The following is a 26,470-nucleotide window of genomic DNA, read 5'->3' on the forward strand; positions in this document are numbered from 1 at the left end:
AATTATACAGAATGGTGAATTTCAGAATCCTAAATTGCAGGATTGTTAATGCATGAATGTGTGGATCACTTTATAATGAAAAGTAATCAAAACGCTGCAACATCATGTTGTAAATAAATACTATTTATTGAAAATATTGCATGTAGTCAATCTTAAACAAAGACTTGTTTTCCTTTTATTAACAACAAACTACAGCCCTCATCATAGTTGGAATGGAAATCAAGTACAAGTCTACTTCCTGTTTGCTTCTGAGGTCAGATTAATTAGCCGTTAATTACCTCCAATGCGTCAAAGACGTCTGTTTAAACATGCATACTTTATAATCCATAAAAAGCAGTCTTTTCTTTAAATCCATTGCACTTTGCTGAGCCTTATGATTACACAAAAAAAAAAAAAAAAAATCAAAGATACAAAATTGAAATAAGACATGAAGCGTCATCGTCCCTCACGCTGATCACACCTTGGTCCTTTGAGGCGTACGGAGTGACGCCGGTGGTGAAAGTAAGCCGGGAACGGCAGAGAGGCAACAAAGTACCAACAAAAGACACACATGGTGCTTTCTTCTTTTTTTTTTTTAAAAGCCTCCTTTCTGCTGTAATTGCCTGGGGGGGGGGGCTCCATCTTCTCTAAACTGCATCATTTGCAGATCTGTTGTGTAATGTGACAATAAAGCATGTTTTTGTACTTTTAAAAAGGGAAGTCCCTGTAATCATGGATGATAAAAAGGTAGCGGAGCATCAATGTAGCACACAAACATTAAAAGACTATAAAACATTTCCTAAGGGACTGTTTGCACGACGCCCTGCTGCTTAATGCCAAATGATTTAAGATGAGCGTTATTCTTTTATATATTTTGATCGTCTCAACACGAGTAAATAGAAATGCCCTTTAATTCCTGAATCTCCTGTTACTTTTATGACTTAAGTTGTTCTCTAAATTCCATTTTTCTCTGCGTATAAAATACACTTAAGCATTGCCTTCCTTGCATTTTGCAGATTTTAAATTTGATGAGTTGAATCTTTGATCACTTAAATTTGATTACGCTTCAAAACATGCATTGCATATTCGATCAGTGTGACCAAGGCGGTACTCCAATTCAATAATTCAATTATGTTCTCAGAAGTCACTTCCACCATTGACCGACAGGAGGAAAATGGCACGAGAAAAGAATTCGAGAGGCTTTTCATACATCTCAGAATACTTTGTCCAAAATGAAGAGAAAAATAGAATAAAAAAAAAACAGGAAGTGGCTCCCGGGGATACGCTCACACCCCGAGCTTGTTGGCCTGCGTCAGCACCACCTTGAGGACGGGCATGAAGGCCGACGTCTCGCTGAAGTTGCTGCTGCTGACAATGTGCGTGTGGATGCCGAGGCCCTCGGCGTAGGAGCGGGACTCCACGCTGCGGGCGATGCTGTGGAGGCCTCCCACGATGGCGGGGGAGAGCTGCAGGGAGCAAACAGCCGTTAAGTTCACTGCCTGGTCGCCCCGAATCAAGCTGAGGATCTGAAAACCACCGAGGAAGCCGTTATTTCCTCACCGTCTGCTCTCGGAGTTTGTCGTACAGCGCCTCCAGACGTTTGTTGGCGTCGTCGAGCTTCCTCTTAGTTTGCTGCGAGGAGAAGAAGAAGAAGAAGAAACACGACGATCACACGTGGAATGCGCGGCGTCGGCGGACTGGAGAGAGAAGAAGAAGCAGCGAGCGGACTCACGGGGTCTGTGGCCACGGCCAAGCACTTCTGGATGAGCCCCTCGAACGTGCTCTTCAGCACCAGGTGCTCCTCGGGGATGGGCTTCTTCATGATCTTCTCCGCGGGGATGGACTGCAGAGGCTAGAAGCGTTAACCAGGGCGAGAAGATGAAGGCTGCATCCACTTTAACACACTTTCATTAAAAATAATTGTATATTAGCGGCTAGTTTTCTACACAAATCGCTGCTTTGAAAGCTCCTGCGTTTTCTCAACGCTAGTTTCAAGTCTTAACCATTTAAATCGTGGTCCTTAGGCCACACCCCCATCACGTGATGCTTCTACAGAAGATATAGAAGCTACAGCCTTCATTTCAGAGATAATTCAACGTGAATAAGGAACTACGTGGTATTCCCGACCTTTGCTTGCATCTTTGTCGCTGTTTGATTCTTAGTCCTACGATCCTAATCCTACCTGTATGACGTCTCCAGTGGGAGCTCCTGGTGCCCCCTCCATGCTGGTGTTGGGCATTGCAGGGTTCATGGGTGGAGGAGAGAGCTGCTGCTGCTGGTGGTGGTGCTGTTGGTGCATGCCGGAGTAGGGGACCTGGGCTCCGTGTGGCCCCTGGCCCATCGCCTGAGGAGCCCCAGAGGGACCCTGCTGGGCCTGGGGGGCGGCGCCCAGCGGAGCCATGATGGGAGCGGTGATGGGGGTCGGAGGGGTGTAGCTCACCGCTGCCGACTGAAAGACGCCCCGTTAATACCTATATATATATATATATATATATATATATATATATATATAAACTGTGTTGTGTTCACAGTGACAGGCGGCTGCAGCCAACTCACCTTCTTCTTTGAGGCTCTGTTCAGGGCCGGAGGGTCATTCCAGCCATTCTGAGGCCCTGAAGGAAACAAAGTCCTTTCACTCATTCTCACTCCACCACGCTGAGGTCCATTATGATAGGAAGTTCTAATATATATATATATATATATATATATATATATATATATAACCTGAAATGCAGCTTAAATACCACGGTTGTCCTCTAAGAGTTTGCGACTCCTTTTTTAATTTTTGTACCTGAGAATCCCACCGGTGGAGGAGGAGGCATGTAGGACACAGGAGACCCCGGCCCGCCATGCTGGAAAGACGCTCCGGAGGACGGAGGAGCGGAAAAGGAGAAGGAGGAGGAGGAAGAGGGGAGGAAGGGAGGATGGGAGGGAGGGGAGGAGGACGGGCACTGGCTGAGGGGAGGATGTCCGGGATAGACCGGAGATGTTGGCTGCGTGTACTGAGAGAGAAAGCCGGGCGGCTCTGCAGGAGGAGGAGCAGAGGAGGAGGAGGACTGAAGAGGCTGATAGGCAGGACCCCCCCCAGCTCCAGGTGGGTACTGACTGACCTGGGGGTACGCTGGGAGTCACACAGGTTACATGCCGTTAGTCACAGTTGCATGGCGGCGTCATGCAGCCTCACAGAACAGTGAAGATCATGCTGGAGATTTAAGTTTAGCTTGATACGAAGATACAGACTCAAGTTATTCATTCTCGTCTTCCGTTAGTGACGGAGCTCAGAAGCACGGAGGAGTCAAACATCTCCACGAGGAACGCCGTCAGCGCTTTAAAGCAGAATGAAACGAGTATTGAAGATGGTCCAAAACGCGGCGCGAGCTGCACTTACGCTGGTACTGGTGGGAGTACATGTAGGCAGGGGCGGAGGAGGCGGGAGGTGCGGCGGCTGTGGAGGACGGCGCCATCATCCCGTACGCAGAGTTTGGAGGCTCCGCCTTTTAAAAAAAACAACAGCACACAGGAATAAAGATGGAGAACAAGTTTTAACCGTCCGTGAAGAAGCATCGAGGACGTCTGCAGTGTAGAACCAGCATGCTTTTATTACCCACAATCCTTTGTGCAGCAGTTATAAGAGTGAGTGGGGGGGCGGGGGGGTCAAAGGCACGAGTAAGCAGCGTATCCCGAGTGAGTGAATGCAGCAATCTGCACCGACTAAGAGCAACAAGAGAATCAACAGGAAGCGTCGCGGCCACAGAGGACGCCACCTGTGACGGATCATCCATGAAGACGGCCGTTGCTAGAGGCGGCGTGCACGTGCGTGCATGGGGGGGGGGGTCTGGGTGGGAGGTCAGTGTACCTGCTGCTCTGAGGCTCTGCCTCCTTGAAGAGGAGGAGGAGGGACATTGGGGAGGGCTGTGGGAGTCTGGTTACTCCAGGAGGTGACAGTGGACGCAGCCCTCACCTGAAGCACATAGAGACACACGGCACAAACCAATGATGGCCGCCCGCATGGAGGGGGGGGGGGACCAAATACAATGCGCACACACACACACACGTTGGGCCAGAGCCCGGGTTCAAATTACACAAAAGTTTGGATAGTGAGATTTTTCCCGCCATTCAGGAATAATTCAATCAGGAATCAGCATGTGATTTGAACCCGAGCCGGAGGGGCGATCCAATCAGAGAGAGGCACACGACAGCAACCAGGTGGTTGGTTAAGTATGAGAAGGGGGAACATTTCATCACATTTACATCAACTACAAAGGCTAACAAGTTGTGACACATTGAATGAAGATGTGCAGCAGAGAGAGTCTTAAGTTTAAAAGGAAGCTTTGTTATTCTAACCAGCGACAGTCAGCTGCTTCCTGTATGTTTTCATAACACCAAGATGTGGGAACCCAATGGATGGAGAGTGACCTGTAGATGTTGGTTAATGGACCGAAACATCTACGGAAGGAGATAAAAGCTGGTGTGGAGGCGAGAGGAACATACCGGCTGGTAATACTGCGGCTGTGCCGGGGCGGAGGCAGCGGGCGGAGCCACCGCGGCGGGCTGGACGGGGGAGAACTGATGCCGGGGCTGAGTCTGAGCTCGCTGGGTTTGTGCCGGAACCGGAGCCGGCGCCGCTTGCTGCCCGAGGGCCCGGCCGAGGCGGTCGCGAAGCTGCTGTACGGTAGCCTGTCAAGGTCAAAGGGAGAATATAAAAGATTAGTTCACTGTTCACTTCAATGGCGAGCAGACAACGCTACAACATCAAAGCTGAGAGGAAGTCTCAGCCTGCAAATGTAAAGCACAGGTTATTTGGAAGCTGTGTTAAAGACACACACACGAGTCCAGGTGTGTCACGTACCTGGGCGGCGTTGTCGGGCAGGTAGGTGATGGCGGTGGACAGGCTGCCCTGCGAGGCCAGCAGGTCGGCGTACTGACTCATCTTCTCAGCCAGCAGGACGCCGAGAGCAGCGGGACCGGAGCGCTGCGTCTGCTCCACCGCACGCCGCAGCACCACCACCTTCTCCACCAGGTCCTGGCGAGGTGGGGACAGGGGGGGGGGGGGTCACATTAGCAATGAGTAGCACACGGATTGGACAGAGGCGATGCCTTCCAGGAGACACACCTGGAGGGAGAGCGGACAGTGTGCGTCCTGGGCTGTGGTCCAGCAGGACACAAGTTTCTCCACGTTTCCGGCACAGATGTAACTCAGACAGGCCTGGGCCCGCAGGTGGGCGTCCTGCGCGGCCTCCAGCCGGCCCCCGAGGACGTCTAACGAGCAGGACGAGATCGGTTAGACTGAACGAATGCACAGACGAGACGCTGGAACGGGTCGAATGGAACTTTGCCCCCCCCTGGACTGACCGCAGAGGGCGGAGAACTCCTCGGGCCGAGCGTAGGTCATGACAGCCGCCAGAGCCTCCTTCCAGTTCTGCAGGTCACACGTCTTGAGGATGTCGTGCCAGTCTTTCATCACCACCGCACTGATCAGCTGCAGGGGCGAAACGCTCCGTCACGGCGCCGCCCGAGAAGAACTTCATCAAAAAAAAAAACAAAGCGACGACTCACCTTGGTGATCTTGCTGTGCGTCTTTGTAAAATACTTCTTCTGGGTTTTCTCCAGCAGCTCGGACCCGCCGGCGATGGCCAGGATGATGCTGTCTGCCATGCGGTTGTCATGGAGACAGAGCTCCACTGCTCCCTCGAAGTCTCCGGTCAGCAGGGCCTGCGTGATGAGCCCGTCCACATCTGGAGGAAATAGTCAAACCACGGATTACCATTAAAAACACCGTTACACACACATTTTTACTGAGTAAAAGTGAACGGCATCACCATGTAAGTTCGATGCGACGTTAGCAGTTAGCTCCGTTATGCTGCTAGCCGCTTAGTGCGGGAACAACGGGATGCGACGGCGTTACCTTGACCGACGCTGAGACTGACGCCTTCCGTCTGCGCCGGAGTCGGCGCCGGAGCCGGAGCCGGGTCCACGGCGTCATCGGGAGGGCTGTGCTCCTCCTCCACTGGCGCCGCCGGAGCCTCCTGGAAACACAATTTGAGCCAAAACAAAGGTTTTGCAGGACATTCAACAGTTTGTTCCATTAGGTTTGGAATATTGACTTATTCACAGGGTCACTGGATGACTAAGTATTCCAGAAATAGGAGTTTACAGTTATTGAGGTTTGCTTTTTTACTCTTTAAACTTTTTTGAGAATAACGAACGACACGTTGAGCATGAAATACTCGTTGTGTACTCGTCGCTTCGGCCTCAAATGATCATTTAAAAAAACCTGTGTGTTTACTTTTAACAGTTTCAGTGATGAAGGTGTACCTCTTCCTCCAAGGGGATCTCCTCCTCCTCCTCCTCCTCCTCCTCTGGTAGAACCTGGTCCACCTTCTCCTCCGGTCCGCTCGCTGCTGGGCCTTCAGCCTCCGGCCCGGGGGCGGCGTCCCCCCCCACCGCGGCCGCCGGCTGAAGGTTCGCAGCGGCGATCACGTCGAAGGCGGCCTCGGGGGAGTCGGCGGGCGGCGCGATGCTGAGGTCAGGTGACCCCTGCAGGCAGATGGCAGCGGGAACCTCCGCCTGAATGTTGGGGGGAGATTTGGGTCAAAGGAGAAAGGAACATAGTGACAGTGAAGTGGTGCCTGTCCTCATCTTCTCTGCAGCTACGGAACCATCTGAAGTTAACTGGCAGCTAACAAGTCGATCAACGGAGAAATGTTCAGAAACTAGTTTAATAATAATAATAAAAAGTAGTTTTTCACGGAGAAATTAATTTTTAGGTGCTTAAATAAAGTCAATTTTCTGCTTTTCTCGGTTTTACATCAAATGACCTCACACACACCAGCTGTCTCTTTACTAACATATTCAGACTTTAGATTCATAATTAACGGACGGATACAAGAAACTCCAAAAATGTTAAACTATTCCTTTAAAAACCCACCGTGAGATTAAACTCTCTCACCTGGGGAGGGTCAGCGGGTTTTTCCTCCAGAGCTGCTGAAATCTGACCACAAAATGAAAATGAGCGTCATGAGATTTGAAATATTAAACCAAAAACAGTGAGATCTATATACATACATTAATACACATACATGTGATACAGTCACTCACCTTTAAAGCGAGATCCTCTTTGTTGTACCCCAAAAGTTCCAGATATTTGCTGCGAACATCGCTTTCAAAATTGGCCTGAAAACACCACAAAATAACATGACTCACTGAAATGTTTTACACTTCGGGGGGAATTCGGGGTCTTTTTGTGGGTTTCGGCACCTTGAGGAAGGACCAGAGAGTCTTCTGGAACTCGTTCTCGGCCACGTCCATCTTCTCCTGGCAGAAGGCCACGAAGCTGCCGGCGCTCAGCGTGTCCTGCAGCCGCGCCGAGCGCGCCAGGAAGGCCGTCTCCGTGACGACCTGGCTGACGTGCACCACGTGCGACGGGGGCTGCTGCGGGTTCGGCTTGGTGTTCTCCAAAGACACCAGCTTCCCGCCAAACTGCACCAGATTGGGGGGGATAATTAATTAATTAATTAATTAAATGGCAGGAAAAGTAATAAATACATTTTTTAAAAGACGCGGGACTCACGGCGAACGAGGCTCCGACGGGTCGGCGGATCCACTTGGGGGGCTTCTTCAGCGGGTTGACGGTCAGCGGCGGGGGGGTCGTCTGGGGCAGCTGCAGCGGGGGCAGAGTCTGCCCGGTGCCGAAGGGATCCATGTTGCCGAACGAGTTGCTGATCTGCAACAAAAAGAGACAAAGCTCAGGATGGAGAGAAAGACAAAGGAAGCATTCTGTTGTAACGCATGTTGACATCGCCCCCCCCCCCCCCGATCCTCTCACCTGGTCGGCGTGCCTCTGGCTCTGCGCCTGGTTGGTTCCTCCCATGATGGAATAGATGTCAATGTGTCCGTCGAAGCTGGCGGCCGACAGCACCGCGGGGTTCCTGGGGCACCACTGGATGTCAAAGCACCACTGGCTGCTGGTGGGCAACTCGTACAGCACCTGTGGGGGGAGAGGGGGGGGTTACACCGATATACACTGATATGTACAAGAACCCCATCGGGAGGAAGATGACGAAGGCTGCACCGGTACCTCTGCCGTGTTGGGGTTCCAGCACAGAATCCGGTTGTCCTTCCCGCAGCTCAGCAGCAGCTCGGGATCCGCCAGGCTCCAGTCGATGGCGAGGACGCCGCTGTTTGCACACAACGGGGCGGTTACGTCTTCAAAAGACGGCTAAAAGACTGACGCCGCGCCGGCGCCGAGTGGATCGCGCGTGTTTACCGAGTGTGGTTCTCCAAAATCTTGAAAGGAGAGGTGGCGAAACGCAAGTCCCACATCTGGATGACCGGCATGCGGTCGTCCTCCGACGACAAGACCAGCTGAGTGGCGACTTCCGGGTTCCAGGCCAGACCGGAGCAATGCATCTAAACAACAACAACAACAAAAACAACAATGACGACAACACAGAGGGGGCGGTGTGAGCGGGCGGACAGCAGCGGAGGAGGAGTCGACCCGAACCCGAGGGCAGAGGCAGCGACGTACCCGGTTGCTGTGGTCGCTGACTTTGATGATGAGGTCGTTCTTGCGGAGGTCCCACACGGCGGCGCGGCCGCTCGGGCTGGCCGACGCCAGGATGTGCTGCACCTGCCGGTTCCACGAGACGCAGCCGATGTCCTCCAGAGGCTGCGGGACAGAGAACACGAGCGTTTCTCATCACAACGCAGGCAGACATGTGGATGCATGCGTGGGACGATGCACATTGTGCTTTGAAACGAACCATTGATCAAAAAAAAACGCATTCCAATGATTTAGAAAAAGAAAATAGAACGTCATGTTTTGACAGATGAAAGGATCCATTTATTGATTACCCTGATTTCTCTTCAGGTCAGAGAGTATGATTTTATTTCCTTTCATATTTCTTGTGATTATTATCTGCCAAAGATCTTCCTCATTCGTCAGTGTTTTGGTTAGTTTTGTAAAAAGAAGCAGATTGAATCTGAAGTAAAGATTAAAGTATTATTTACCTTTTGTTCTATCATGTCAAGTGTCTTCATTGTTTCATGTGTTAATTGTAAAAATGTTATTATGCAGAAAATCCCCAAAACGTTATCCAGTTATTTCATTGTAGTAGTAAATAATACGGTATTTTGATAACAGAATGAGAGAAACCGACCTGAGTCTTCGGCCCCGGAGTCATCGGAGAGCCGAAGTTGTTCATGTCCCAGATGTAGATTTCAGACTCGTTCCCACCGGATGCAAACAGGTTGTTCTGCAGCACGGAGAAGAAAACGACCAAATGAGCCCGAGCATTTCTTCAGCCGCACACGCACACGGTGTTAAAGGCGAGGTGAGGGGGGAGGGAGGGTCGAAGGGATCTCACCTGGAACGGGTTGACGTCGAGCGCCCTCACCGGCCCCGTGTGCTTCTCGCTCTCGGCGATGATCACGTCGCTCTCCCCCGCCATGATCTTGGCGGGGTCGTACAGGATCACGTTGCCGTTCTCCCCCCCGGCGATCAGCACCCCGGACGGGTGGCCTTCCGTGTCCATCCCATAGGGGCCCCACACCAGCTTGTGGTACCTGTGAGAGGAGGAGAGGCTGCCACATGACTTCATGTCCAGGGACGGCTCCGTCAGGTCCAGCTCGAAAAACTCCAAGGAGGCGTTGGTGCTGAAGGAGGCATCCAGCTGCTGGGCTGATGTTCCTGTAGAGGCAGAACACAGGAAGCGCAACTTCTAAATGTCACACATGGTAACGCTGGCCTGAGGTGTAACTAAAGGCACAACAGCAAGAAAACTAAAGACATCTTTTTAAGACGCCCCTCTGCAGAAACATGAGATTATAATGTTTGAAAGGGTCCATTTTATTTGACAGAAACCCTTAATAATTAGTGAGTAGATGTAAAGTTAAACTGTTGCACCTTTACAAAAAAAAAATACTTTGTTGTTGTGTGTGATATTGAAGTTCCTCCTACTATTAGGGTCAAATAAAAACATCATTGTTCCCGAGTTACTCGACGTCCCGTGAGAACACCAGCGAGCAGGTGAGGCTCTTACCTGTCGCAAGGTAGATGGGGTGTTGCTGCGCAGGGCTCCAGCTCTGGATGGCTGTGCGGTTGATCTCTTTAAGTTTCATCCTGGAGAAGAAAAAAGAAGAAAGGGGAGCATTTACTTTGTGGCTTCTGCAGGAATCAGACGACAGCACGCGATAATCTTCCTGCTGTCAGTAGTTCAACGTCCTAAAAGTGATTCCAACAAATCCACTTCAGTTGGGTCTTTGATTGTAAAAGAAGGGACAAAAGGGACAGACCTTCAATACAGATGTGTGCATGTACACTGAGCCCAATACAACAACGCCAGCATGAATCCTACATTCACAAAGGTTAAAGTTCAATGTTGTGGTGCTTCTGGTCTGCAGCGACTGAATCCACCACCGCGGATATAAAACTGGAAACTGGGTGCGAATAAATACGGTGTAACCAGCCAGTGCGTGTGGTGCTCCCTGCTTGTGACAGGGCTTTAAACCACTACTTTAAGGCCGTATTCTCACCCTTGTGTGGTGCTTTATCACCACTGAGCCCCGCGGCTGTGATGAGGACACAAACGGGCCCAACGTCCCTTTGACCTGCCACTCAGAATCCCGCCCGCGTCGCTTTGTTTACAGCTACGACATTATTATTTGTAAATGACATCGTGCAGCTCTGGAGAGAAGAGAAAGTAGAGACTCTACTAAAAGTAGAGTCGCAGCTAGCGGCGAGCTAACAGCTAACAGCTGACCCAACGACCAGAAGCCCCGCGGCCACATTTAACAGCGACAAACGGGCGGAAAAGTGGCTGCAGTTCTGTCACTTCATCTGTAAATGCTTCACTAGGGAAATGTACGAAGTGTCCTACAGCTGCGGAGGTGTGGGGGGGTCGTTCTGGTCCGCTAGTTGCCTGCTGAAGACGTGACAGGAGGGGGGGGGGGGCAGTTACACACGGGTCCGATTCCTTCACTAAAGCCGCTTACCTGCCCTTCTTTCGCTCCGTCTCACATCAACATGCACCAAGTGGCGAACACTCCTCCGCCCGAGCAGCTTCCCTTTTCGGTTCTGCGTCGTGATCGTCGTCCGTAGAGAAACACGAGAAGAAGGAGGCTACCGGGTACCGGCTAAAGGCTCCAGACAGATCTCCACGTCCCCACTGGTCTCCATCAACGTGGCACTAGGAACCATCTCCTCCTGCCACGAAGAAGAAGAACAGCTTCCGGGGGACGTACGCGCAGCTAACTCTGCTAGCATGCTAGCTGATAGTTGTACGTGGTATACACCAACGCTCGTATACAATACTCATAAACATATACATATAATAACTAATTAACGACAGGCTGTTTTTATGTTCACGGTTAAAACTGCGCGCGCTGCTAGCAATGTTAGCAATAGTCTTCCCCCGCTAGCATGCAGACTAGCTTTACAGCTACACTGCTAGCATGCCAACTTATTTAACATGGTCTCAACTGCTAGCAAGCTAGCTATAGTGTTCCCTGCTAGCATGCTAAGTATCCAAACTTTTCATTTGTATAGTAGTGTTAAATCAAACCTTATTCCCAAGCAAATCCAGATCAACTGGAAGAAGACAACTTAATTCATATTTTATATTCAAGTTTTCCTAATCAAATGTATAAATAAGTGGATATCACTTTATTTCCTAAATTCAACATGTACTTTACTTACATATATGATCAACAATCCCAAAGGTTGATGCTTATTGTGTCGATATAAAACCAGTGCATTCATGCATACTTAACTGACAAAGAAAGAAGAAGTTCAAGCATTAATAACACAGTAAAACAAGTCCACAATAAGAAAAAAAAATTAAATTCTAGGACAATAAAATAATGAACTTTAAATGTGGTAAATAGTTTTATAAGAGCTCATCTTGCAGGAAAAAAGAACACAGTACAATATTTGCTTCTGAAATGTTAGTGTTTATTGGCTTTAATGGAGATAACAATACAAAAAACTCTTACTCTATTATACTCTATTTTTGCATACAATGTTTGTAACTGAGGTTACAAACATTGTATGCAACTTCTCTTCAATTTGTATTTATTTGGTGATGAATGACTTCAAATAGAAAGACAAAATCCGTTTTTGTTGATGTAGCCGCGTGCAGAACGCCGTTTACTTCAGCAGGGCGACCCTGAAAGAAGAATGCAGATGTGTAAGTCACAACAGCATCATCATCATCATCTCCAGATGGAAAGTTAATGCCAAAACCCTCATTTAACATCTCATGAATAATCTTCCCCACACGTATGAATGGGTCAGATGGGTAGTGATTGGTATAATCATTGGGATGGCTTCACGTCACTAAATCAGAGAGCTGCAGCACATACCTGCGTGTCAGGTCCACACCGCCCGTTTCACTGGAACCATGGAACCAAGGTTCTTCGGCTGATCTGTGAAAACATGTTAAACAGAATAAAGTAAATAAAGTGATATGGTGAGTACAGTTACTGTAGAAAAATACAACCATTCGGATTACAGTGTATGCGGAATGTAAGAGATGCTGATTGGGCTTCAGAAAATATTTGAGTCGTTTTATTGGTAATTAAATACTGATCAATTAGCAATTTTACACTTGAACAGCCACATTTTATCTGGGGTTTGGTGCGACGCGTCTCGAGCTCCGCAAAGCGCGGCCACGTGGTCGGGCGGCTCGGAGCGGGCTGACACGTGACGTCTGAAGCTAACTACCACCTAATTCACCACTATAATACCGCAATGAAGAACTTAATTACGTTGATTAACGTATTTAACTAAACTTAACCGAGGTGCACATATCAGCGTAATCTCATTAAAAGTTGCGCTCATAAGATAAGAAACCTCTGCAAACAAAATAGTAATCAATAGTAATCAAGCAACACTTTAAAACAGAATAAGTGATCATATCAGCTTACGTTTGGGAGAGGACCTCCGCGTGCTACTTCTTCTCATTTGGAACTGCCTTCTTCTTCTTCTTTGGTGTAGTTTTAAGGTCTCACAAGGCTCACTATGCGCATTACCGCCACCTGGCGGGCGGGTCACGCGCACACACGCTACCATTTAAATGTACATATTATAACCTATTGATTACTTGCATGTTATATAATGGGTGAACTTTGTGCTGTTTCAGCAGGTAGAGTCGTGCCTCACAGATCAAGTAGCATGTAGACTCCTTAAAAACGTCTGGGTCAATTTAGAACAAGCCCGTAAGCCATTATAAAGCTGATGTTAAAAAGGAAAACAGACAGCGTTTCAGCTTATAACAATTACATAGTTTAATCACTGATCCAGAGTTGTGTGTGTGTGTGTGTGGGGGGGGGGGGGGTTCGGGGGGTTAAACCAACACTGCTGGCATGGTTGGTTCAAAGTACAGGAGCAGAAACTATAAATGAATTTGTGTAAACAAAATTAACTACATGGGTGAACATTAAACATACGACAAACAGAAACAACTTAATGGGATAGTTGTGCCTTTTTATATAATCATTATTTTACATATTAATGTTAAATTTGTTTGGAAATCCAAATGTTAGTCCCACCACAAATCCATCCTCATGTGACATCCTCAGAAAAGTCCGACCCCGAATGCTCCTTTTCTTGCATACTTGGACATTTTAAATTCACACTGGTTCCTGACAAGATGCACTTGTCTCAGCAGGTATTCTGAAACGTCATAGAAGGAAAAGCACCAATGCGAACGACCTCAACAATGACTGCTGGGTTTGGATTGCTGAACGATACACAGTTATGTTCTAAATCCCCCTCTGACTCTGAAGGCTTTGATATAGATTTTGTTGCTTTCAGGTCACAGATGTGTTCGCGTTTTGTCTGAACTTCTCTGCTTCTCACTTGTTTGGAGTCAAATAGCAAAAGACAACGTTATCATTTCAAACATCTCAGGATGATGTGAGTGCGTTTCACGTTGGAACCAGAAAAGCCAGCTGTTCACCAGGACCTCAGGCTGCACAGAATAAAAGTGTAAAAGGTTATTAACCCGTCTTGTGCTTTTCCTGCTGTGAAGCGTCAGAATGGAACTCATGAGCGTGTGAAACCTGCTGCAGGGGGGGGGGGGACATCGGAGGACGAGTCGTACGGGTCTTCATTGGTTCCCCCGTTGTTGGGTTCTTAGCGTACAGCAAGCGGGCGGCTGAAAGGAGGCGCGCGTTACCCTGACAACTGTGAGCAGTGCAGAGTGCGCGTGAGTAATAAATTACGTGTGTTTCTCATTTTCATTCATTCAATTCAGCCCGGCCTTGGTTAATAATTAAGAGCTTGCAGCACTATACGCTGCATATTGATATGTGACAAAATAAATATTAAAAAAAATCCTTTTTGTCTACATTAAGCTGAAATGGTTACATGAAAGTCACACATGTGTCTTTGTGAGGAAGGGGGGGGGAGCTAAAAGAAAATAGAATAAAATGGAAGAACACAAACAGATTTACAGATTTGAAAAAGCCCTGTGAGGAAAAAAAGTGATCCCTGTCCATCACAGCCAGGTGATTTGGGGATGGGGGGGGGGGGGGCCTTCAGCTTCTGAAGGTCCGTCAGAGGCGACCAGCTCCGTCCGTTTGACATCTGTTCCATGTTTGTTTTTTTTCTCTGAGGGTGAGAATCGACTTTCAGGCCATTGTTCTGCCGTTTGTTGATGTCTTCCTGCAGGTCCGAGACGCCGCAGGTTGCCCGTCCGTCCACCCCCCCCCCCCCCCACACCCCCCACAGCGGGGTTAAGTTCCAGGGCGGGCGTGGAGCTAGCAGTTGATGGAGGCACAGTCGGCTTTGGCTTTCCCCGCCGAGTTGATTATCCTCATGAGGCAGTGTCCGAACTCCTCCAGGATCATCCTCTCCGCATCCACCTGAGGCTGGTGAGCCTGCTCCGCCTTCTTGGCCTGCTCCAGCAGACACTCGCACGTCGCCTCCAGCACCTCCTTTGTTACGAACGTGTACGGCAACCTGCAGGGGGGGGGGGGGGGGCAAAGCAGAACGTTATCAGCTGATATCTCATATTCAGAATACTTTATTGCCGTTATACAACCCTGTAAAGAGGTGAAGTATTAACAAATAGTTTGTGGTACAAAGGCCTCATGTTTCCATCACTGCTGATCAGATCAGAGCAGGAGCTACAGAAGAGTCCCCCCCCCCCCCCCCCCCCCCCCCGACAGAATGAAGGTTTCCTGTCCAGTGGGAAACTCCCTGAGATCAACTCGAATCCTCCTGTACCGTAGAGCAAAGAGTCGCCGTACCTGCCGCCCCCGCTGGAGATGACGGGCGTCGTCCTCATCAGCAGGTCGGAGATCTGCGACGACAGCTTGGTCTTGGCGGCGGTCTGCTGCTGGACCCTCACCTCCGCCGCGTCCGCCAGGTGCATCAGCGTCTTCCGCTCGGGGCTCTCCTCGAAGTTCTTGCAGCCGATGCACTTGCAGATGGACGAGCACATGATCTTCGCCTTCGCCCAGGTGAGACAGAGGAAACGTGTTAAAAAGGCAGGGGGGGGAGGGCATCCGGGCGGCGTGAAGGGAGGACCCACCTCGTAGCACTCGCAGTAGTTCTTCAGGCAGCCCGACCGCTTGCAGTTGCACCCTTTGCTGTGCCGGCGGTCCGACTCGCCCTGCTTGCCTTTGCCGATCTTCGGTTTGAAGGCCTCCGGGTTTCGGTCCAGACACGTCTGTGAAGAGAAGAGGAGCCGCTGTAACATCGACCCGTCGGTGTGGGGGGGGGGGGGGGGGGCAACGCGGCGTCTCCCTCCCTCCCTCCCTCCCTCCCTCACCTTGATGGCTTTGAGTCGCTCCGTCTCGTGCTCCAGGTTGTTGAAGCAGTTGTTGCAGTTGCAGTTATTGCAGAACTCGCCGTTTGCGAAGCAGTCGCAGTATCTGCAGGGGGGGGGGAAGAGGATGGGTCAGCGGCCCCCACCGGGCGGACCCTCCAACACAAACCGACGCGATCAAAGGCCGTACTTACAGCTTGAGACACTGCGACTTGGTGCAGTTGCACGGCTTCCTCGGCCTGGAGGTCGTCTCTGCTGGTGACAAGCTGCGAGCCAATGAATGCGTTACTGAGGTTAAAAGGTCAAGCCAGTGCACGTTCAACCAATCGCAAAGTGAAGGGCCCACGTTACCCGTTGAGCGGCAGTCGGGCCTGCGTCTGGACGCCGGCGGGCGCTGGGAACGAGGAGCTGCTGGCGAGGGTGACGAAAGGCGTCTGCTGGAGCTACGGAGAGAAAGGCATCAGAACACAGTGAAAGCTTGATAGCCTGTATATGGTTACTAGTACCCTTATCAATACTGCTTATCGGTTTGATTCCTTATTGATACTCTTATTGGTTCTTTTTGATACATTTTGCGAGGAGAAAAAAGACAAGAAAAGAATCACTTTATTATAATTATTGATTTAAACAAAAATAATTTCTTGAATGTCCTAAGTTCTTTAAAGTCCATCCTCCCCTAATCGATGATCGCCATGGTTACCTGCTGCCCCACTCACAGCTTGAACACGTTCTGCCGGTTGGTCTCATGTGGCGATGAGCAGCGGCTACGAACCTGAGTGACGTACTGCGCCGGGACGACCGCGTAGCCCACGTTGCCTCCTCCCGGCGCCGGGGCCAGGACGGTACCCGGGGGGAGGTTGGTGAAGTTGGGCTGGATCTGCGGGAGCGGCGTCGCCGGCATGATGAGGCGCTGCTGCGTCTGAGCCGTGGTCACCACCGCGCCGGAGGCCAAGGGCTTCGGCGCCATCTGCGGGAATTAAATGAGCTCATCGGTCAAAAACAGATGAAGCACGGTGGCTTAATTTGCCGCAATAAAAACGCGTTTTAAACACGTTTAACGCCGCGACCCCCCAGGTGAGACACGAAGGCTGCTGCTACCTGTTTGACGGGCTGCGCAGGGACGATGGGGACAGACATGCGGGCCGCTCCGGTGCTGACCACCATGGGTTTGGCTGTGGAGACATTGAGACGCATTGAGCTGCAGCATAAGACACCACCCCCCCCCCCCCCCCCCCCCCCTGTCGGTATAAAAGCATCATCAGGTCACCTGTCTGCAAGGAGCTGGTACTGGGACCGCTGGGATGCCCCAAGCTGCTGGCCGTGGTCGACGTGACCAGGCGGACGTAGTGGAACCTGCTGCCCGGGACCTGGATCTGCTGCACGTTGGGCTGGGAGCCCAGCGGGATGATGGTCTTGAACTGGGAGCCGGTGACTCCTCCCATGGTCACAGACTGCACTGGTTTGATGTTCTGAAAACGTTGGATGGGGAAGTTAAATCTCCACATCTAAAAAGTACTTTGAGCCTTCTTCATGATGAAAGGGTTACTCCATGCACTGGGAACGGAAGCAGGACGTCCCACCTGGGCCGTGTTTTGGCCGGTGGCCAGCTTGACCGGGGATCCAGACTGCTGGACCGTGAGGATCTGCTGACCGAGCGCCACGTTGACGGGAAGCGTCATCGATCTCTGAGTGGCGTTGGAGGTCGGGGACGCCACGGACACCACCGTCACCTGGGAAATGAAAATACTTAAATGACAACACTGCTCCACACAAGGATCCTTCCAGCACGTGTGTGGAGCGTCACCTTGCTGGGACTCTTCAGGGGGGAAATGGCGATCTTTTTGCCGGAGATACTTTGCATGTTGGAGTTGAGCGGCTCAGACAGCGTGATGGTCCTTGAGGGGATCCCCGGGGAGGTCTGAGTCAGGACCCGACCTGAGAGCACAGGAGGCAAGACGCTCATAGATCAGCTGATTCCAGACCGCTGCCAGAGAGCAAAAGTGCCACCACAGCAAAACAAACTCACCGGTGATCACGGGGGACACCGAGGTCTGAGGACTGAGGCCTTTGCTGTTGACCGTTTTGGTGATGATATACTTGAATGGTGCAGCTGAGGATACGGGGGTCTTTGTAGCAATCTGTGGAGGGATTCATTAAGGATTCATTAAGGTTCATGTGCAAATGATTCAAACAAACATTGCTGGGAATGATCGACCCGAAGATGATTGCCATCGAGGGTGTGATGCAACGTCAGGCTGGAACCACAATTTTAAACACAAACACGGGTTTTAAACTGTAGTGACTTAAACATCTGACAAATAAAAACTGATCCCTGTCAGAAAATACTGTGATTCACTAGTTCATCAATCTGCCAAGAACTGTAAGCATTTAGAAGAACAACATGGGTGATTGTTCCTTTCAAAAAAAGAAAACATTCAAAGGTTTTGAGCTATTTAAATATGTACTTTTGTCCCACTTTGTCGATAAGAAAGCAAACTGATACCCAAAATAACGTGCATATTTATTTAAAATACCTATATACCCAAATATTACAAAAACAAATTTAGAATTTTCACTGACATCCGAGAAAGAGATTTATGGAGTCGATGACTTCATTAACAACCGACTTGTCCTCTAAGATTTATTCTTCTTTTGATATTAACATCCTAGCAGAACTCCTTTGACCACCTCATAATGCAGTACTCACTATAAAACACAATCACCTTGAGTTATTAACTCTTATTACGTGTCACCTTTACTTTAATCAAGGGTACACATTCTTAGGTTTATCAGTATTGCTTTTTTTGGATAAAGCTCCTGTTTATCAAACAGTAGTTTCTTTTGTTTTCATCTTATTCGACATGTCGTCATGTCTTAACGCCAGCATGACAAACACTTTCAATAAACAATAAAATAAATGCACTGTAAAACAAAACAACCAAGGTTACCTGTACGGCCTTCAGCTGCTGGCCCTGTAACGTGGTCAACTGGTTCCCAGCGCTCCCCACCACCTGCTTCAGCTCCGACCTCCCACCAATAGTCACCACTTTGAACTGCGGCGCTGGAGACTTGTTGTCTCCTAAAGTCTGTGAGACGCCCGGCTTGCTGCCGGCTACCTGCAACATTATCGGTTGCCCCGACTTTCCTATGGTCGTCACCAAAAGTTTCTGTCCCTCCTGCTTGAAGACCTGCGGCTGGGTACCGATGGACTTCGCTGCTTCTGTGGCTTGAGACGAGGCCACCTTGTTGAGAATGATCTGGTGGTTGGCGGCGGAGATGGTGAACGGAGGCGTGAGCCTCTGCAGCCCCGTCGTAGAGATACTAGTCCCGCTCAAACTATCCGTGGTTTTAGTCGCGGCTAGGGAAGTAACCATGGCTGGCTTGAGGGTGAGAAGGGAGGACGACGACGTGCTGGAAATTGAGATGGGAAGCTGACTTCCGGAGCTGATGCTGAGTGTGGCTCCTGAGGAGGTGGGGGGGGGAGCCTTCGTGTGCTCCGCCGAAGCGGCATTCGAACAGAGGCTCAAATGTTCCGAGGCAGCGGGAGTATCCGTTTCCATAGGGACCGGCGCGTCATCGCTGGGCTGCGACTGGGCCGCGCCGCCGCCGCCGCCTGGCTGGGAGTGAGGGAGGTCCTCTATGGCCTCGGTGTCCATGATCTCATCAGGAAGGAGGCTGTTGAGCTCCGGCGACACCACATCCATGCTGGCAAAGTCTCGGCTCTCTGTCGATCACAAACGAGTAAGAAAATGATCTGGTGAAAACGTTTTTGTTCTTTAGCTGAACACAGGGAAAAAAAGCACGGGCTTTATTTTGAAAAAAGTAAATGCACTCATTTCAACCAGATGTGGGAGAAATATGCATTCAGTGGACCACATGCATCAAGGGGCCCGATACACACAATGCGACAAAGACAACATGCATATTTCACATTTTAAACACAATGTACAATAAAAACTGTATTACTGTGTATTGCTTTCAATTTGTTCTACATAGCTAACGTTAATAAATATGTACCACTGGAAAATGACTGTTGCTTTGGCCCTATTCACATGTACGCAGGCGCATTATTAATCGGTTACCACGTGATATTTTATCAATGAGTGACGTTTGAGGTCCACTAATGTTTGCCACAGAATGACAGCTGATGCTGGGTCAGCAAGGCCAGACATCACCACACTTGATATCAATCCACCGAAACGGACATTATCAACACACACACACACACACACTTTTTCTTTAAATAACAAAAATCCAAAGTGACTCCAGTTGTTGCAAAGAGTGAGGAGGAGAAAAAACGCGACATGCTGCTCGCTGGCTGCGTTACTATTTCAGGCCGGGGTTGGATTTCGAAAGATCCGCCATTTTTACCTCGTCATCAACTCTGTTAGCTCCCCGGCTAACACCGAGCACTGAATGCCACTTTGTATGACTTGCATTGAGCTAAAATAAATACAATGAAATACACTTCTCCACAGGGAAAGAGGAACGCTGGCACACATGGGAGCTGAAATAAATATCCGGTGGCCACAGCGCGCTAATAGCGAGCCATAAACTCTTTGAGCAGACAACGTAAACAATGCTAGCTTTCAATAATTCCGGCTGTCACTTGAGACATCCGTCGGGATTAAAACACTTGAGCTCCAACAATGCACTTCAAACCAGCTGCGCCTGTACGTGCAACTTACGGCACGTCTGGCCTGTGCTTTGAGGGGCTCCTGGTCCACTTAGAATGGCCTGACGGTTATAGACAACTGTTATTTTTGACCAAGTCAAAATACACTTACGAGATCACTTTCTAAACAAAACAACAGAGGGAGATTGGAGTGATTAGGAGGTTTATGCTGAAGCGGCTACACGCACAAAGCAGCTAACGTTAACTTGTGCTCGTTGTGTTTTGACAGCACACAGACACACACATAAGAAACCTCAATAAAACAACTCTCAATACGCCGTTGCGCTATTTGCTTCTAACTTTTAATTTGCTAACACTGTCACTTAGCATAATAATAAGCCTCCGAAATGCCACTAAAACGCCTGTTTGTACACGTCGAACTTTGTGTCAGCTCACAGGTTTGTGTAACGAGTCAGTACCAGAGGACCTCCACATTCAATCCCCCGTGTAACCCCCATCGTCACCCTCAATACGAGCCCCTTCGAGGCAGCCCGGCGGGCAGGGAAAACTGTACTAGCAAACTCTCGGAGCTCGCTAGCCGCAGCTAGCTAGCACAACATTATATCTCAAACATTCAACACACTCGGTGGAAAACAAGTGCGCGGCCCGCTGCCGGACGCGGGGCGGCGGACCGCGGAATGGGTCGACAAAATAAGTCCCGCTCACCCGCAGATGTTCACGCTGGGCGACGTTTTCAGATGAAACGAGTAATGGGAAAAAGGCGATTGTTCAAAATACCGCGCCGAGCGCCATTCCTCCCTGACATTTCACAAGTAAGCCACGCCCTCCGCGCCCCACGTCACTGCTACGTAACGCTTAAAGGTGCAGTACAAAAACTCTCCCAGAACAGTATTCACATGAAATATGAAAGCATTTAATATTATTCATTATTAAGTCAATTTAAAAAAGGCATGTTATTTAAAACACTCATACAAACAATCACAAGAAGAAGCCATAAACCTTACGACAAACAGTCCTTTCCTATTTTTCATGTCAAAAGCTCATTTACATACAATTGTATACCAACGACTTTACTCTATATTGTTAGCTCAAAGCGTCGACAGGGGAAAGGAAAGATTCCCATAATGATGTACACAGTTTAGCTTCCCCACTTTAATAAACAGTATGATAATCCATTATGCTAACGTTGAAGGATAACAATATTACAAAATCAATATTCTATATTTCCAAACTTAAATTAAAAAAATCTAAAACAGATAAAGAATGAATGAAAATCTAATTAATTTAAGAGATCCTCTCTAGCTGAGGGTGCCTAAACACACATGTTTTTGTTCAGTTTTACACTTCTAGTCAGACAAAAACAATCCGCTTTTTTACCTGCAATCCCAGACACTAGTTAATTTATCAATTCGATTGAACACAAAAATATGCCTCATAATCGTGTGCACGGAATTGATACAAGGTTTGTAATTCCTGGCGTTAATACGTTTGTCCTGTCACAGGAGTAATATTTTGGATGTGTTTCCTGTCTTGTGGACCGGTGTCTGTCGAAGGACCGCTTTCGCTGCCGGACTCAAGCCGGAAGTGACGCAAGGCTCTTGGCAGCGGAAGCCGCCGTGGTTGACACTTCGACTGGCGACAATGGCGACCGATGTGAGGCAGGAGCTTGCACAGCTAATGAACTCCACTGGATCTCATAAAGATCTTGCGGCCAAGTACGTATCGCCAATTCTATATTTTAAGAAAGCAAATATATTACGCGTTAATAGCCGCTGTGTGCTTTTCCACATTGAGAAAGTAAGCGCCCAAGTAAGTTAGCTAGCAATGGACCTAACGTTAGCTAAAATAACGTTAGCTATCCGGCTACATTAGCAACACATTCAACTAACGTTAGCTAGGTTTTAAACGTTGATTGTTTGCTGCTGTCTGTTAAAGCAATTTGACAGTTCGTGGTTCGACCCCCAACACCCCCTTCAAGCGGCGAGTCTAACACTGACGTTACTCGGATCGCTCGCAGCTGCTGTTTACTAACAACACAATTAGCTAACGTTGGTGCACAGTAATAAATCACATGTTACGTGTTTACGTTCTACTTATCGGATGTATAGGTCTCCTCTAAACAGCGGTGTTGTTTGTCACCTGTAAAATCCTTTGCAGATATCGACAAATTTTGGAGAAGGCCATTCAGTTTACAGATGCAGAGCAGCTGGAGTCCTTGAAGGCCTTTGTTGAAGCAAGTATGCAATGCCTCTTTTCTTCTACTACGTCATCAGTTCTCTAAAATCTCCGTAACACGTTCGGATGTCCGCAGGAAATGTCACCTCATTTGTTTTTATATTTTATCTTTCACAGTGGTTAATGAAAACGTCAGTCTCGTCATATCGAGACAGCTGCTCACAGATTTCTGCACACATCTTCCCAACCTGCCCGACGCCACAGCTAAAGCAGTGTATCACTTCACTTTGGAGAAGATTCAGCCCAGGGTCATCTCCTTTGAGGAACAGGTCAATGCACTCCGACGCTTAACTCCACTGGGTATTGGCTGTGGATTAAACACCCTTTTTCTTATTGAAATGTGCAATTAAATAACGTTCTTACGTGCCCTCAGGTAGCTTCAATCAGACAGCACTTAGCAACCATTTATGAAAAGGAGGGAGACTGGAGGAACGCTGCTCAGGTTTTAGTGGGTATTCCCCTGGAAACAGGACAGAAGTAAGTAAGCTACTAACAGATGTATTGCTGTCATTGTATTGTTGGCTGTCCAAGTCTTTAAATGGCCTTTTCATTTTCTCCCCTAGGCAATACAATGTTGACTATAAGTTGGATACGTACCTGAAAATTGCCCGTCTCTACTTAGAGGATGATGATCCAGTGCAGGCGGAGGCATACATCAACAGAGCCTCATTGCTTCAGAATGAGTCCTCTAATGAACAGCTGCAGATACACTATAAGGTACAGCGCCTGCGTTGCTGTGACTTGGTGCCTATATTAAACATGTCTTGGCTCTAACCAGACTGTGGCTGCTTGGATCAGTGTTTGATGGCGTTGTACTTGTCAGGTGTGCTATGCCAGAGTCCTGGACTTCAGGAGGAAGTTCATTGAAGCTGCACAAAGATACAACGAGCTGTCCTATAAGTCGATTGTCCACGAGACCGAACGCCTGGAGGCACTAAAACACGCCCTAAACTGCACCATCCTGGCTTCTGCAGGTACCACCGCTTAGGTTTACGTTTTCACCGATTATCTACATTACAAATTTAGTGTCTCAGACTGAAAATATGAAATGGTTCTTCTTTCTTTTAGGCCAGCAGCGTTCCCGTATGTTGGCCACTCTTTTTAAAGATGAGCGCTGTCAGCAGCTGGCTGCCTACGGTATTCTGGAGAAGATGTACCTGGACCGCATCATCAGAGGAAACCAGCTGCAGGAGTTTGCTGCCATGCTGATGCCTCACCAGAAAGCCACCACAGCAGATGGTGAGAGGGGATGATTGGTTTACCACAGCTGCTACGTACTTCTCTGGAGATAATGTAACATTCAACCACGCCATAATGAGGATGTTTCATGTTGTTTAGCAGAAGCGTGAATGTGGTCGGTGGCAGGTTCCCTTTTCAGAACGGCACAAGGCGATCTTTGTTGGTTTGCCGTAAACGTTTTTTTTCTAACTTTATTGAGAATCTGGCACAACATGTGAGTCGCGTTGTGTCCTAAATAAAGTGATGTATGTCTTAATGCAAGGCTTTAGAAATGAACACAAAGGGATTCTGTATTTGCTCATGGAGCCTGAAGCCGGCTCATTTGGCCAGTTCAGTGTTTCCATCATTATCACAGGGGGGTGTGTGTACGTCCTCTGACTCGTGTCATAAAGCCGTCGCTGCATAATGGCTCCTCGTTTTATTAGTTTAGGTCATACAGACATATGTCCCTCCGTTGTTTTAGCGGTGCCTCTGAATATCGCCATGTTCCCATTGCATCATACGATTGAAGGCACCTTCCCATCCCATCGTATGACAGGCAGGTCGTTCATATGAAAAGGAACCTGCTGCTGACCATTTCTTCGCGCTCTGCATCACTGCATTTTAGAGGCATTAACACGGCCAGTGAATGAATGCAGGCAGCTTAGGTGAACAGATTTTGGTTTGTTCAATTCCATCAAAATTACAGAATGTGCCGTAGTAATAAATGACATAAATCGCGGTGTACTTGCCGATCCCTGGATTGTTATTAGTAGGCACCCTGATAGTTTTTTTGAATTGTGTGATCAGTGATGATGAAATGCATACTGTTGAGTGTAAGTAATGCTGAATGATTCAATCTGACCCCTCAGTCTGTGAGGTTTCTCTTACAGGATCCAGCATCCTCGACCGAGCCGTGATTGAACACAACCTTTTGTCCGCTAGCAAACTCTATAACAACATCACCTTTGAAGAACTAGGAGCACTTTTAGAAATCCCCCCCGCCAAGGTGAGACGGCACTCGGATCAATATCTTTAAATATCTTTTTGAAATAACTTCCCTGTATGTAAATGTATGTTACGCTGTAGACCTTTAAGTAATCACATGTTCCCACTATGAACATCTTTATTATATAAAAAAACTGTTTGCTTATTGCCAAATATGCTTGTACTTCACAACTACTCCTTGTGTTGCTGATCCTGAGAGGGTTTTGTGGCTTTGTTTGTCTCCAGGCGGAGAAGATCGCTTCTCAGATGATCACCGAAGGACGCATGAACGGCTTCATCGACCAGATCGACAGCATCGTCCACTTTGAGAGTGAGTCGGCATTTCAAAGGCAGAAGGAGCCGCAACACCAAAAAGTTTAATACATTAAACACACGGAACACCAGCTTTAATCCTTGAAACTCGAAATGTCAGCACGTTCTCATTTAAATGAAGTGATTCATCCCATTGGGCTGAGAACCAACAACCTGCATTCATTGTTTCTCCCCCTTGAGAGATCTTTTGAGAATGATTGCTCGGCTCTTCGTCCCAGCGCTTGTGTCTCTGTCCACTTTGAACCCAACAGCACATTTGATGCCCTTTTTGTTTTCCTTCTTCTTTTAGCCCGCGAGGCCCTTCCCACCTGGGACAAACAGATCCAGTCTCTGTGTTTCCAGGTCAACAACCTCCTAGAAAAGATCCGCGCGGCCGCTCCCGAGTGGGCGGCGCAGGCGATGGAAAGCCAGATGACCCAGTAACCCCCCCCCCCCCACACACACACACACACACACACACTGTCCCCTCCTGGCTTGAAGTGTTGTCTTCCTGGTCAACAAACACTGGCGTCCCGGCCTCTGGTGTCCTGTCACTTGTTTGAATATTCATAAAACTCTTTATTACTTTATTACGCCGTGCTGCGTACGTGGCGACGACCTGCGGCGTAGTTTCTACACAATGACGCAACAACATCTGTCAAGTGGTCCTTTGTGTAAAAACGTCCTCGGTCCGCTCTTGTGAAATTCAGAATTAAAATGAAAGCGAGAAAGAAACCACTCCTTGTCGTTTTAGTTTCTACTTTAGTCAGAAGTCGTTGCAATGTTTTACAATTTGAATCAACATTCATGTGATAAGATCTTGAAAGGCACTAGGTAATATAATACAATAGGTTTTATATGCATAAAAACCAGATATTTACTGGTACATTACAAATGCAACAATAATTCTTAATGAAAATTAAGTAGAAGAGAAGATGTAAATAAATACAAATATTAATTATTTCATTAATGCCTTTAATACCAACATTTCTTATGGTGTTTTTGGTACATTTAATTGAAGTTTCTGCCCGACCATCTGACGATGTTTGAGACGAGTGAACATTCATGTACACGATGATGTGGAAGAATCGGCCACATTTGAATTGTCTCTCATTTTGATGCTGAATGGAGCAGCAATCATTCTGCTGTGATAAATGGTTTATTCCTCTAGACTCTGCAAACTTATTTGTAAACTGAAATAGAATTTTATTTAAATTAGGATAAAATCTCAATAATTCCAGCTTTCTTACTAACTCAAGATAGGAATGTTTGATTTATGGACCTAATAAAACAGTCTTTGACGGATTGATGGATCCTTTAGAAGCTGACA

At 48.3% G+C, this 26,470-nt stretch overlaps 3 protein-coding genes across 7 annotated transcripts; 1 reads left to right on the top strand and 2 right to left on the bottom strand.

Moving 5' to 3' along the window:
• Positions 1 to 107: 107 nt before the first annotated feature.
• Positions 108 to 11,203, bottom strand: sec31a (SEC31 homolog A, COPII coat complex component). 4 transcript variants are annotated; one of them, XM_037484749.2, is made up of 27 exons: positions 10,972 to 11,203; positions 10,020 to 10,099; positions 9,345 to 9,667; positions 9,138 to 9,233; positions 8,507 to 8,647; positions 8,246 to 8,388; positions 8,057 to 8,156; positions 7,805 to 7,966; positions 7,550 to 7,702; positions 7,237 to 7,458; positions 7,078 to 7,152; positions 6,908 to 6,970; positions 6,295 to 6,546; positions 5,885 to 6,005; positions 5,536 to 5,714; positions 5,332 to 5,458; positions 5,093 to 5,238; positions 4,829 to 5,002; positions 4,471 to 4,656; positions 3,836 to 3,940; positions 3,368 to 3,473; positions 2,771 to 3,100; positions 2,536 to 2,591; positions 2,162 to 2,428; positions 1,712 to 1,831; positions 1,540 to 1,611; positions 108 to 1,445 (listed from the first exon to the last, which is right to left on the bottom strand). In XM_037484749.2, exons 2-27 carry the CDS (start codon positions 10,096 to 10,098, stop codon positions 1,266 to 1,268), a joined length of 3,978 nt encoding a protein of 1,325 aa, XP_037340646.2. In that variant the 5' UTR covers position 10,099; positions 10,972 to 11,203; the 3' UTR covers positions 108 to 1,265. The 4 variants fall into 4 exon arrangements, with proteins under 4 accessions (XP_037340646.2, XP_037340647.2, XP_062414754.1 ...); XM_037484750.2 differs by having other exon boundaries at positions 6,929 to 6,970; positions 10,972 to 11,202; XM_062558770.1 differs by lacking the exon at positions 3,836 to 3,940 and having other exon boundaries at positions 10,972 to 11,202.
• Positions 11,204 to 13,278: 2,075 nt separating this feature from the next.
• lin54 (lin-54 DREAM MuvB core complex component) lies at positions 13,279 to 21,221 on the bottom strand. The gene is made up of 14 exons (XM_037485343.2): positions 21,094 to 21,221; positions 18,701 to 19,476; positions 17,779 to 17,890; positions 17,557 to 17,687; positions 17,333 to 17,482; positions 17,020 to 17,221; positions 16,851 to 16,924; positions 16,525 to 16,719; positions 16,104 to 16,195; positions 15,947 to 16,018; positions 15,756 to 15,858; positions 15,516 to 15,653; positions 15,232 to 15,434; positions 13,279 to 14,941 (listed from the first exon to the last, which is right to left on the bottom strand). Exons 2-14 carry the CDS (start codon positions 19,454 to 19,456, stop codon positions 14,740 to 14,742), a joined length of 2,430 nt encoding a protein of 809 aa, XP_037341240.2. The 5' UTR covers positions 19,457 to 19,476; positions 21,094 to 21,221; the 3' UTR covers positions 13,279 to 14,739.
• A 732-nt stretch (positions 21,222 to 21,953) lies between these two features.
• Positions 21,954 to 25,878, top strand: cops4 (COP9 constitutive photomorphogenic homolog subunit 4 (Arabidopsis)). 2 transcript variants are annotated; one of them, XM_037485320.2, is made up of 10 exons: positions 21,954 to 22,103; positions 22,546 to 22,625; positions 22,741 to 22,892; positions 22,997 to 23,100; positions 23,187 to 23,340; positions 23,447 to 23,597; positions 23,692 to 23,862; positions 24,714 to 24,850; positions 25,075 to 25,159; positions 25,451 to 25,878. In XM_037485320.2, the coding sequence occupies exons 1-10, from the start codon at positions 22,030 to 22,032 to the stop codon at positions 25,582 to 25,584; spliced, it is 1,242 nt and encodes a 413-aa protein (XP_037341217.1). In that variant the 5' UTR covers positions 21,954 to 22,029; the 3' UTR covers positions 25,585 to 25,878. The 2 variants fall into 2 exon arrangements, with proteins under 2 accessions (XP_037341217.1, XP_037341218.1); XM_037485321.2 differs by having other exon boundaries at positions 24,735 to 24,850.
• The last annotated feature ends 592 nt before the right edge of the window (positions 25,879 to 26,470 follow it).

This window comes from Pungitius pungitius, chromosome 18 (assembly GCF_949316345.1).
Source record: "Pungitius pungitius chromosome 18, fPunPun2.1, whole genome shotgun sequence".
NCBI lineage: Eukaryota > Metazoa > Chordata > Actinopteri > Perciformes > Gasterosteidae > Pungitius > Pungitius pungitius.

What these genes read in the sequence shown, in the direction of transcription:
- sec31a (XM_037484749.2), bottom strand. Translation starts at nt 10,098, where the DNA reads ATGAAACTTAAAGAGATCAACCGCACAGCCATCCAGAGCTGGAGCCCT. An exon ending in TGAGAGAGTTTAATCTCACG is followed by an intron (nt 6,547 to 6,907) that starts GTGGGTTTTTAA and finishes CCCAACATTCAG; the next exon opens with GCGGAGGTTCCCGCTGCCAT. An exon ending in TCCACCGGTGGGATTCTCAG is followed by an intron (nt 2,592 to 2,770) that starts GTACAAAAATTA and finishes TGTTTCCTTCAG; the next exon opens with GGCCTCAGAATGGCTGGAAT.
- lin54 (XM_037485343.2), bottom strand. Translation starts at nt 19,456, where the DNA reads ATGGATGTGGTGTCGCCGGAGCTCAACAGCCTCCTTCCTGATGAGATC. An exon ending in GGTGTCCCCCGTGATCACCG is followed by an intron (nt 17,688 to 17,778) that starts GTGAGTTTGTTT and finishes CTGTGCTCTCAG; the next exon opens with GTCGGGTCCTGACTCAGACC. An exon ending in GCCCGACTGCCGCTCAACGG is followed by an intron (nt 16,019 to 16,103) that starts GTAACGTGGGCC and finishes ATTGGCTCGCAG; the next exon opens with CTTGTCACCAGCAGAGACGA.
- cops4 (XM_037485320.2), top strand. Translation starts at nt 22,030, where the DNA reads ATGGCGACCGATGTGAGGCAGGAGCTTGCACAGCTAATGAACTCCACT. An exon ending in AGCTGCAGATACACTATAAG is followed by an intron (nt 23,341 to 23,446) that starts GTACAGCGCCTG and finishes TGTACTTGTCAG; the next exon opens with GTGTGCTATGCCAGAGTCCT. An exon ending in CAGCATCGTCCACTTTGAGA is followed by an intron (nt 25,160 to 25,450) that starts GTGAGTCGGCAT and finishes TTCTTCTTTTAG; the next exon opens with CCCGCGAGGCCCTTCCCACC.